Below are 12,506 nucleotides of genomic sequence, written 5' to 3' on the forward strand. Positions count from 1 at the left end.
ACATAACCGTCTGACGTTCTTTGATGTGATGCCCAAACCCTAAACGACAACACAGAAACAGGCTTTCATGTTAAAACGAAATAAAAGCCATGGTACAGTAAGAAACAATCTTGAGACAGTTACCAACTCCAACGTATTTCGTGATGATGGCTTCCAATCTACTGATGTCTGCACCTGCAGCACAGTCGTTCCAGAAGGTCTTTTCAGCCAAGCAGTCTTCTGTACAGTGACACCTGTATTGCCCAAGATATACACTAATTAGAGAAATGCCCTTCTTTTGCAAAACCACTGTTTTATTTAGTCCAATAACAAATCACCACATATATATAGCTCAAATTGATAATAAAAACAGTCAGGTCCAAGGCCAATACAGAAAATAAAATCAATAATTCAGGAACATGGCTCAGAAGGACAACGTGCCAGACTGACCTGGGACGAGGCTCTTGGGCTGGGCAGGGGCTGGCTGGAAGTGCCCTACTAAGGTCTATGGGAGACCTAGAGCACTGTAAATCTGGTCTGAGGGATTATTCATAAACTCAGTAGCCTCATCTAAACCTTTACCTTTGAACACACGTGAAGAATCTTCCTCCTTATTGTAGCTCCTTGCCTTGATGTTGCATCTCACAAAGAGCTCCGTGCAATTTTCCTACTGCAACAGCTCCAAAGCAGGTAATCACCCAGCTGGTATTTCTCGGTTCCCATGGAAAACACAACAGTCGCTGAGACACACTCGTAGAAATAGGTCTCCAAAAAACAACAGGCATAAAGAGCAAACTGAAATTTGGCTCTAGACATATACTAAAACAAGGTCTGGTGAGATGAAAGGACAAAGCCATGAGCGAAAGAGAGTCTCCAGGGTCTTGTCCTCCTTTTATTTATGTCATATCAAGACATGCCAGACGACAAAGATACACATACAAGAAAGCTAAGCCTTTGCTTTCTTTGTGATTATATGCGTCAAGCCAAGGGATGAGGTATATCTATAAGAAATGTACAATTCTGTCTGAAATACCCCATTTTCTTGCCTTTGAACCAAGCTGCAAGGTATTAATTTATGGGGAAAAAAAATGGTGTTATCCAAAAATCACCAACTTCTGTTTATTAAAACAAAAAATGTTTAGCATCCTGGGACTGCAACAAGAATGAGAGGTTTATTAGCAAGTCTATTTTCTACTCAACAGTCTAACTGGTTTCCTGCTGTGCTGTTTCCCTAATAGGCCTGTGGATTAAATGCAAAGTTTCTTCTACTAAATGAGACTTCTACTTCAGACTAATGCCAGAAGAGACTATGTATTTCAGCGACGAGAAAGTTAAAAACAAAACAAAACAAAAAAAACTTAAGCCCTTTGCTGCCCTCTGGTCCCCCTGGAGGATTCAGAGCCAGAAGCAAAAACACAGAGAAACAGACTAAATCACTGGAGGCCGACCTGGAATTTTCTCTGTGTATTTTGATGACTGACATGGGCACAGCAGTGGTATTGCTATGAGGGACACGCGAATGGCCAGAAGCAGAACAAGTCTTGCACTGAGCGCTGTTCACTCCTTCCTCCTGTTACCAATATAGCTCTCTCAGCCCCTTCTGGCTTTTTATCATACCCCAAATTTTATTTGCTTTCACACTTGGCATCTGCTTTTCCTTCTCCCATCTCTGCTCCTCCTCTATTACCTCTGTAAATCTGCTGTTTCCTCCAAATCTCCCTTTCTGCTGTTCTGTAGGATTTTTTCCTCCATCTTCTGCCACCTTCCTTCTTTTCTGTCTTCATGTAGGGTCACGCTTTGCCCAAATCTGTCTAGAGAAGTCTCGTACACTGCATTTCTGTCTCGTACCTTGCTGTTGAACTGTGCTGTAGTTTCTCTGTTGGCAATGCCAAGCCCCAGGTCCACAAAGAGTGACGGGTAATCACATAATACCTATCAATGAAAAAAAAAGTTTATGCAACAGAATAATTAAATTATTTTCATGGCATCTGAATCCATAACTACCACCTATTACCTGTAGAAAGTATAGGATAAGACAAATTAAATATTAAGGTAAGTTTTGAAGAAAGTCTGTTGTGAAATACGCATATTACAGGCTTTTCTAGGAGGTGTCAAAATTAGAGGGAGCTGGTCTCTGATTTTTCCCATTTTGCTTTCTTACTCGTACATGTCAGACATCCAACATTTATACCACTACCAAGAGGATGAGCTTTGGTCTACAGCCAGTAGAAAAGATCTTTTTTTTTTTTTTATTTTCCCTCTTGCTTCCGAGACTTGGTTTTCCTGTGTCTTTTTAATTCAATACAGCCCCAGACCTGTGATGAAAATTGGGTTAAGACAAACACCATGGAGAAACACAGACACAGCGTGTCAACTAGCAACAGCCTGCACTGCAAATAGCGCAAAGGGAGCACTCTAAACTTCAGTATTACTGTTTCAGACATATTTGGGGAAAATACTTGCTCCATCTGAAGTTCCTGGATGGCTTTCCACAGCTTTCAGTGATCCTAGTTTCGGCCCAGCAAGAGCTGACCTGAATTTAGAGGGAGGTATAGAGAAGGAAACAGATTAAGATTCGAATCTCAGCTCCATCACTGAATTTCTTCATTAGTTCTGGTAAATCGCCTTGACTTGTATTACTTCTATGTCTCATTCTCAATCTCCAAGATAAGCATCAGCTCTCTTCACAGGGCACTACAAGGCTCCTTTTTGTTGCTTTTTTTTTTAATGTAAAATACAATTACACCTTCTGAGGGAAGATGGATAGATAATTGAATTTATCTTCTTAGAGGAAAACAGCTTTAAAAAGCCAGAAAAATCTCTTTATGCCTACATGGAAAACAAAGTTTCCTTTAACTGAAAACCAGAACTAGACTTTAGAATAGGCTGCAAAGGATGCTTACAGCTGCCAAGAAAGCCCTGGACAGAAAAGAGTTTTACATTTTAGAATTAATTTTCTAAGATCTTGCTTTTAAAGGCGAAGTCCACATTAATGTTTTGTTGCTGTCTTTATCTGCTCTTGAAAGATGGTTGGGACCTCAGATGTCCCAGCAGCTATTCAGACTCATTACCTGGCCCTTATTTCACTCACATTACAAATAACAAAAGGGCTGAAAGACTAATTTCAAGATAATCTGCAGCATTGTTTTTTTCCCTAAAACATTATACAAAACTTAAAGAGGAAAAATACTTCCGTGCATCCATTTTCCCTGACTGGTTTGAATCTGGTGGCAAGAAAAGGAAGAGTTCTTGTGAGCCTGGTATTTTCACAGGGGCAGCAGGAGAGGTTTTGTGGTTTGTAACATAGGGAGCAAGAAAGGTCCCTTTCCTCCGTTACGAATTTTGATGCAAGGTTAACCTTTGGTCTCCACGGAAATACTTCACCTGGTCTCTGACAGACTATTAAACAACTTAAAAGAGTTGATTAATCAATGTAAAAATAAAAGATACTGTTGAGAGAAGGATATATCCAAATCATTTTGAGGCTAGAAGCTGGTGTGAATAATCAGGCAATTCCAGGAACAGTGAAGACGAACCAAATTTGTCTGCACAGCACTTTTAAAAGAGATGTACAGTAAAAGATGTACTCACAGCCACCACCGTGAAACGCTCAGCTCGTTTTAAACTGAATTTACCTTGGGAAGTGTCTCACGAAGCTCAAGTTCAAGCTGGTTGTGAGAAGGCTGACAGGGGCAGAAGCCAATAAAAAGAAGGCTCCTAATCCTTTACCTGGGTCTTAATACACCAACACTTGGACTACAGGCTACAGCAGCGCCGTGGAAGTGTAGCAGCAGGTTGCCTTTCTCCCATCCTTCATTTCCCCAACAAGGCAGCACAGCAAAACCACCTGCGGGCCTTATTCTCCCTCGGAGCACAGTCACACACGGGGCAGTCAACAAGCACTCCTGCGCGGCACCAGCTCCAGCCTTTCATTTATTGCTGCATGCAGGCAGAACCCTTCAGCAAAGGGAATGAAAGGATTTCTCAAGCCCTACTTTCCCTCCTCTTTGCAAAAAGTATCGGTCTCTGTGCACACTGTCATATCGGACCCATAAACCAGCGTTTCCTCTCGTGACCACTGGATACAGACACCACACCTGGCTTTGCCTACAGCCAAACTAAATTCAGGCCACATATTCAAATTCTTCCCCATTTTGGAAGAGAGTTGGGGAGGAAGGAGGAATAAATAAATAATTTTTTTCTTCTCCCTCATTTTCTTGAATCCAGAGTGAGAAATACGCTCACAGTAATTAGGGCTGTTTTCCACTGGAGTAGGCTTGTTAAGAATTTACTAGCAAACTTATCGTTTAAGTGAATAAATCTGGAAGACATGAAAAAACTGACAGATATTTCTCATTACACAGGTCTGTCACAGTAGTTTACAGGCAGAAACATTTCCTTCCAACTCTCATTTATTATCTTGAATATGGAGAGCTCCTGTCAAAACACAGCTCTGCCAACACACTTTATCCAGATTTACAACAGAAGCTGTCCTGTAATCCTCTGTCCAAACACCCAATGGGCTGTGTGCTCCCACCACCCACTCCTGTGTTTGAATGTTCACCTCCTGAGCCACCCAAGAGCACAGCATTTTCCTTTCAGCCCCTTTTTGCCCTACGTAATTTATTCCAAGACCAACGGTCTCGCACGTTGAAAACCAAACACATCCACTTGGCAGGATTCAGGAACTGAAGCGAGAATGGGATTTCCCCAGTAAGACAGACCCTGAACTTGCAGTGAAAAGGTAGGGCTCACAGTATCACCCCCTGCCTCTTGAGACCAAATCCTCCCAGATCCAGCCCCTGCAGCAGTCGCAGTGCTCAAGGAGGCTGCTGCTTCCATTCCGTGGTGGAGTGAGCATTTCTCCCTGCACAAGCTGCTGCAGCTGCAGCTCCCCTGCATGCCAATACAGAGGCTGGTAGCTGGCACGGCAGGCCTTGCAGTATTACATCGGACCTGCCAGAGCTCATTTTCAATCTCGTTATTCTGGGGGCTGGCGTGCTGCCAAATCGGCTCCAATGGTTCGGCAGCACAAGATCCCCTGGGGTGCACTCCGTTTCCAAACGTCGCTCTCCAGCCTTACACAACAAAGCCCTGTCATAAAACCTGTGCAGAGAGCAAGATTTCTGTGCCTACCAGACACAGAGGCATCAGTGCCTGGGTCTGAAAGTCCGTGCCAGAATTGGTCCGCCTGCCCTCATAAGCATCCGTGCTTGGTCTGACAGCCCTGTACTTGGGATGCTGAACAGATCAGAAAATAGCCTTCCTATGCAGGAAAAATCCTTTGTGGAAATCCAGTCTTCTATTTTCACTCTCCCTATGTCCAGCAATAAGTAAATATGCTGTGGGTCAAATCAGCTTGAGTTGTTTTTAAATATGTTTTCCCTCTCTTTGCCACCCCCTAGACCTGAATCTTCCCCTTTGGATATCTTTTCTTGTAGTAGCGAAGTGTGTAAGAAGTATTTTACATCCTTTATCTGTTCTTCCTGCCTCACTCTGTGGTCACCTGCTCTGCATGAACAGGCGGACTTGCCATGTTGTATGCATCAGCATGCACAAAGCAGAAATGTTTTCAGCTTCAGGAACCTTGAAAAGGAAAGAAGACAGAGTTTAGAGAAGTCAAGTCTGGAAGCATACTGCAACCCTTAAAACAGTCCAAAGCAGACACTGACTCGTAAGGCGTGTACACAGGGAATATTACTCAAAGTTGGAAGGTAGAATAACAAGAAATAATACACCTAGCAGCTTCAACTCTTCCAAAAAGAAACAAGGGGAAAAATCACACACCAAAAAAATCCATACATACAGTGTTTTCTTGTTTTGCTAGAAACTTACGGAAGATTTCTGTGAATGACAGCTTGCCTTTCCACCCTTGAAAATACACATTCCCTTTTCTTGAAATGCAGTAGAGAGACCGACTTTCCATGAATATCTATGATGTGACAGGCCTGAAAATGCTAACCTAAAGAAGCTACATGTCTCACTATGTAACAGGCTTCACTACGTACAAACGTAAAATACTCAGTGTAGAATTTAAAACAATATTTAGGATGATAGGATCCCTTCTTTATCAGATCCTCTACTAGGTTTCAGTTCTTGAACAGTCAGTGCGGGGTGTCTTCCTGGTGTCAATTGGAGAAGAGATGGATTTAATACCAAATCTGGGACTAGAGACTAAGTTTCCTAGATTTCTATAAGTTGAAAAGCTTGACCTGAATTTTCTGAAGAGCAACCTCAGATGGGCTCTATGTCAGAAAAAACAGGAGAGACCAAAATAATGGTCAGCAGGCTAATTCTCCTAATTACAACCTGCAGCAGATTATATCCGTAGCCTTGGGCGAGCTGCTTCAGCACTCTGCAGAGCCTGACTGTTAAGGAGGAAGGAGCAATGAGCAGCAGTGCAGACAGAGGCTTTTTGATGCACACTGTAACTTGCTATTTCATGTGGATCAAAGAGTTACCGAGCACTGATGGATCGGTTCAGTTTAAAGTACTACCGAAAATCTCAATACCCACTCTAAATCCCTGGCAGTCTGCTGTCTTCCTGATCCGTATCCTTGAGCTGTGTGCTCAGCGGCAGGATTTGTTCTGTGGCTGCTATCTTTTTACTTGTATGTTAAACAAGAAAAAGCAGGCCAAATGAACGGGGGTGAACAAACAAACAAACAAAAACCATACAAGAGCATACTAACAGCATCACCAAGCCCAGACAGATTGCTAAAAACTTCCCAGAAATGGTCAAACCTAAATCGATGTTCTGAAACATGAATAAAACTCTTTATTTAACCAGTTATTGATCCAGTCTCTTTAAAATAATCACTTGAAGTATTCATCCTGAGCTGGGCAACAAGAAACCAAAAAGAAGTCTTATGTCTAGATTAAACAGTAGCAGACACCCCTAAACTTACTCCTCCCCATTCCTGTCCTTCGGAAAGACTGGTATTTCATCCATTTTTCTCTTCTCTCTTTGCATCCTTTCTGCTTCCCTGGGTGAAGCATTCCCTGTTCCCCTTCCCTTAGCTCTAGCTACCCTACTGCCAAGCAGCACAGCTATCAACACCAGCACACGCCTGGCTTTGTGACAGTGCCCATTAATCCCTCCGTAGCAGTATAAATTGGGTGCATAATTTGAGTCTTAAACATCTTTAAAAGCAGACAACTGGTGATGAGATGCGTAGCTTCATCCAGTTATATTTTGTAGCACGTGGGACATAGCATTGAGAGGCACGTAAATAATTTTGACAAGCTTTCTTCTACTACAGGTTGTCTTGTTTTGCTAACAAAAAGGCATTGAGGCGTCTGTCAGATACAGATATTTTTGAGGAGACATTTGTCCCCAGGAAAGTAACACCACCAATCTTTGGATTTGTGTTAGCTTAGGTACCCCATACCATTGTGCTGAAAGCTTTGGGTTCAGTCCTCCTGCTGATGTAAGAGTAAGCTCCAGAGATGCAAAAGGTCCCGGCGCTATTCAGAAGGTACAAATCCCTCCTAAGTGCCTCAATACTCGATTTACTGTTTGCACAGACAGCACTGAAGTGTATGGAGTATGCAGAACGACCTTCCACCTGTAAGAAAAGCAAGCGCTACTGAAAACATGAGGTACTCACCTGTTTTCAAAGGAGTACATTTGTCCTGGAATTGGTAACTCTCCCACAGAACAGTTTTGTATTGAGATTGCTGTGAACAGAATTGGTGTGGTCATTTGAAGAACTGGGAACTAAGCAAATCCTGCAGCTCAAAGACATTCTTAGGTTCTTCTATGGGAATGAGGACAGCCTCACCTATGTGGTCCTTTGTTTACACACAGATGGAAGTGCACACACAGGCACACCTCTACCAGCCTGTCGAGTTTGCCTGACCTGGTGAGCTTTGCAAATGCTCGCTTTCCAGTGAAAGCCTCAGATGAACACACTGTTCAGATATGTACCCAGCTGTTCATAAAGAACTGTAATCACAACAACATTGTTCTCCGCAGTCCCTGCTCTGAAAGTCATTCTTGGAGACTGCAAATTATCCCAGAAGCTACCAGTGGGAAAGATTCAGACTGGTATCTTCAGATTCCCTCATCTCTTCCCCTTGTCCTTAAGCTAGACCTCAGCCTCCTGCTATGAGACCCAGAGGTAACAAAGTGCTGCCACAAACATATCCCTAGGTGTCCAACACGGCGGTAGACACGGTGCTAAATATTCTGGTGCATCATGCCCTGGGATAGAAATGAGATGGTTCTGCAGTGATGGCATTCGATTTACAGCACGGTATTATTTTGGGTTTCTTTTCTGTCAACTACAGTTTTGAGCTCTACCTGAACGTAATCAGATATTAAATATTTTGACATAACCATGACTACCTGTGACTAGTCTGTCACTCTACAGTGACAGAAAAGATCTCAAATCTGCCCGCTGCCAGGCAGACCGGTTACTGCTGGGTGGCTGAGTACAGAATCTCTCCTAACACCTTGCTGGCCCAGTTTAAGGTGTCTTAAACAGTTCAGTCCTACAGAGACCTGCTGTAAAGACCTACCTTCGCCAGGTCTGTGCCATGTCAGCCACCTTAGAGAATCCACCTTCAAGAGAGAACAGTGCTCATCTGCAGGTCACACAGACAGGTGACGTGCAACTCCTGATTTCGGGCCATAAAAATACTCTTTTCTGCAAAGCAACATCTTCAGGCAGCCGGTTAACCTTAGCAGTGCTCTGGGATGTTCTCGAGGCTTTTTCTGAATGCTCACTGATAGCAGTAATGGCTGGTACAATGCACACACTCCTGTACTCCTTCTCTGCCTCATTTGTAAGCACTTCTCAAAAGCTTGGGGATGCCACTAGGCCAAGTTCAACAACTGTGCGCATTGTGCACAGAAACACGAGTCTGGGAGGAAGAGGAAAACATCCTGCAGCTGCCGTCCTTCTCTGTGCCGCACCGAGAGCCTTAACAATCGAACAGGAAAGGACTCTCGCTCCATTTAGCATGCCATCGCCTACCTCAGGATTATTCTCTGCCATTGTAATCTCAAGTGCACTAACCACTGCTTGTGAGCATCAGCACCTTGCCAGGGAGATGAGCCCTATCTACAGGAGCTCAGGAGTCACCACTTGCAAGAATATTTTTTTGACCTACTGCTCCTTGCTATAACCCTTAGATATGCAGTTGCAAGAGCTACACTTTTACATTTAACGGCAGTGCATCTGAACACAGTTCACTGCAATACCTCGTGTCAGCCACCTACGACAATCTCAGGCTGTAACTTCAGACATTCCAGTAATTTTACAACATGATACTAGCATAAATAAATACTTCTAAATCCACAGCACTTTGAGCATCTCACAGATGAATTATCACCTTAACATTTTTTTTCAGCAGGGAGGGTAAAATTTAGCAAGTACAGAGGAACGACTCTTAATTCCTTATAGCAGGACTGCAGGAGACATCCCCCAGGAGCAGCAGCCACCCAGCTGCACGCTCCCCGAGAACAACGTGACATCGGGGCTCCACTTAAAATCTGTTTAGCAGCAACAAGAAATCAAGTTTCCAGTAGTGTGCAAGCAAAGTGACAGCCCAGGAAATTACATAACTTGTCCAACAGCATTCCAGAAATCAGTTTCAGTGCTGGACCAGAACAAACGTGGTCTGCTTTCCTGCTGTTCGGTTTTATTCAAGGACGGTAGGGGGTCCTCCAGGGCTCCCATGGGCAGCCTCCTGAACCTTTGTGTTCACATCCTCCCAGTTCTTTACTTCATTGCCACATCCTCCCAGCTTACTCCTAGGGCAAATGATGCATGTTTAGCAATTACAGCCTTCCTCCCCATGTCAGTCCTTCCAACTTAATCCCTTTTGTTCTCTCTCTGACCTACCATTTTGGCGTGGAGGCACCAGAACTGAATGCCAACGCTGCGACTCCAGGTGTGCTGCAGTTCAGAGTGAAGGAGACTCGGAGGCATCCTCTCACTGCTCCAGTCCCCGGTGCAGACAGCCCACAGGAACTGCTGGCCCTCCATCCACGTGCTCCTTTCAGGGCAGGCAGGCAGGCTCCCTCTGGCCCACGCTTCTGGAACAGCTCTCACAGGGGCTGCCTGTTACTAGTTCTGCAGACTTTTGATGTCCTGCACACTAAGCAGTAACAGGCAACCCCAAATCAAAGCCCAATCTCCCATATCAAGTATAACACAGTGGCGGAGATCAGCATATTTCCTGCAGCTCTGTTGATGGTATTGAAAAGGAACACGTCGTAACATATCGGCAAAGTTTGCCACAGAAGCTGAGTAATGAGATCTGTTCTGTCCCATGCGAGATTTTAGATTTATACTTGAGAATGGAGCAGATAATTCAAATCCACGTTCTCTACGGACAGATCTTCAGCTGTCATCTACAGCCCAGTCCAGCTGCAGATCCAAGAAATGACCTGTACACAAATGCTTCCTTATGTGAAGAAATCGGCAAGAAGTTTACAAAGTATCTCAGCTAGGAGCTGCCCTTGCCTGTCAGACTCACAATAAGAGGAAACCTGGGAAGTTCAAATGCAAAAGCAGAACAAAACAAACTGGCTTCAGAGACTCACCAGCTTGCTCTGTCCTGCAACACATCCAGAGGCAACAAACTGTGTCAAGAATGCAAGATGAGCTGAAAGCGTGTGAGAGCTAAAATGATCTGCAGAGGAAAATCAATACAGACAAACCTGTGCTAAGGAGACACACGAGAAATCAGAAAAGATCAGTGGCTGAAAGACAAGAAGCTTTTGAGAAACAGGAAAATTAATCATATTTATTATACTTCATACTGTCCTCTGAGGCAGAGCTTGCCTAACAGAGGTGCTGTATTTCCATAGGTTTCCTTCTAATGTCCATGATCTGTGAAAAATCAAGTCGCTGTAATGATAAATTCTTTGCCAGCTCGATTGGAAAGGGAGCTTGGCATAAGTAACTTGCATGTAAATTGCATAAAGAAGAAGAAAAACAATGTACAGCCCATGATAGGGCAAGAAGAACAGCTTAGAGCAAATTGCAAAAGTTAAGAAAGCAGGTTTAGTTCCCAAAACAAACCAAAGAGATTATAACGCCTGCAAAGAATGTTTCCCACCTGGGCAACCCTTCCAGCTCAGTGGTATTTTGTGCCAAGCAGAGAGAAGGCGACTGTATGGATGCTTGTGTGTTCGTGGCAAACTGAAAGGGGAGCAGAAGGAAACATTTTTCAGCTTCAGAAAGTTACGCTGGAAAGGGACTGCTGTACTTCTGTAACACAGAGGACTGTTGTTTTCCTCAGCATCTAAAATCCTGTCCTAAGTTTCAGAGACAAGGCACAATTTTGCTTGTGGAAACCAAATCCTGTTATTCTGTGTGCACACTTATAAAAACTTACCACCGCTGGGGTGAAATGTGACAGCTGATTTAAAATAAACAGCAATGGAATTTAGATGGGACAGCAGATATCAGCCTGGCCTGCTGCTTCTCACAAGTCTCCTTCTTTGGGATATTCTTCCCCCACCTGTCTGATGCAAACCACATTTCTGTGAGACTCAGACCAACACACTCAGAGTGGCAGAGCTTCCCCCAGACACACACACGTAGGTGTTCTCAGTGCTTTCCAACCAGCAGGTGGTTGCTTAGTTTTATTCAATCAAAGTGGTTTTCCTACTAAGTGCCCTGATGGACACTTCCCTGCAGAAAAATAACCCCGACTGAAGTCACCACTGCAAAACTACTCAGTGCCTCATCCACGCTTCCCTCTCTTACCAGCGGGATAGGAACTTTCTTTATAAAAGCACCTGGGTTTCCAGCTGCGCTGCACCCAGCAGGTATCCATGCCCCTGGGGTGAAGCACCCAGCTCTACTTAACGAATTTACTACCCCACCTTTTGCTCAGATTTTAGCCCCCTTCCACTTGGTAAGATTGGTGCACCAGTTACATAAACCTATGGAAATAACAACCAGCAGCATTTCTCCTCCGAGAGGGGTTCATTGCACACTCCCAGCTTACCCTTCACCATTTGCCTTGTGCTAGCTGCCACTGAGCAGCTGGAAAAGGGCTAAGCTACACGGGAAAAACCAGACAATGCTGTGCCGTACCCTGCTCACTCTCCAGGACCTGGGCACGATGAAATTCCTTTTCTCTCCTCTGTGCCTTTGCCCCTCTGCATAGTCAAGCGTGTGCTGGCTTCACAGCATCCTTGCAAAACTCTCCCCCATTTCACTCTGTCTGCAGCACACCTTCCTTCAGTCGCCAACAGGAAGGAGTCTTTTATTCACTTCGTTGGGCTCAGTCCAAGCCACAGTATTAAAAAGCACCGTTTCCCTTGTTTCACCCGGGTGCCTCAGCGAAGCAGCTGGCAGCCTCCCAGAGGCTCAGCAAGCTGCCACGACGGCCAGCAATTCCTGCAGGACGGCCGACCTGCTCCTGCCCTGCCACACCGCTGGATGTGGCACAACCAGGGGCTCTCCTGACCACGTCTTGCTGCCTCTCAGACAGCAACAGAGACCCCAGCGTGGCTCCTAGCTCCCGAGCAGCATTGCAGTGTCTCACGCTTAACAGCCAAG

The 12,506-nt window shown here is 44.5% G+C and overlaps 1 protein-coding gene across 1 annotated transcript in view; it reads right to left on the reverse strand.

The window, feature by feature from the left end:
• The window catches only part of LOC308177130 (uncharacterized protein), a 63,571-nt gene that overhangs the window by 11,571 nt on the left and 39,494 nt on the right, over window positions 1–12,506 (reverse strand). The window contains exons 12-16 of the mRNA XM_080553898.1: window positions 9,831–10,378; window positions 7,371–7,547; window positions 1,828–1,911; window positions 562–744; window positions 124–233 (exon numbers count right to left, since the gene is read on the reverse strand). Of these exons, the coding sequence (XP_080410024.1) occupies window positions 622–744; window positions 1,828–1,911; window positions 7,371–7,547; window positions 9,831–9,974 (528 nt within the window). The 5' untranslated portion in view covers window positions 9,975–10,378 and the 3' untranslated portion in view covers window positions 124–233; window positions 562–621. The remainder of the gene's footprint in view (window positions 1–123; window positions 234–561; window positions 745–1,827; window positions 1,912–7,370; window positions 7,548–9,830; window positions 10,379–12,506) is intronic.

The sequence above is a fragment of the Anser brachyrhynchus genome (assembly GCF_964034855.1).
Source record: "Anser brachyrhynchus genome assembly, chromosome: 13".
Taxonomy (NCBI): Eukaryota; Metazoa; Chordata; class Aves; order Anseriformes; family Anatidae; genus Anser; species Anser brachyrhynchus.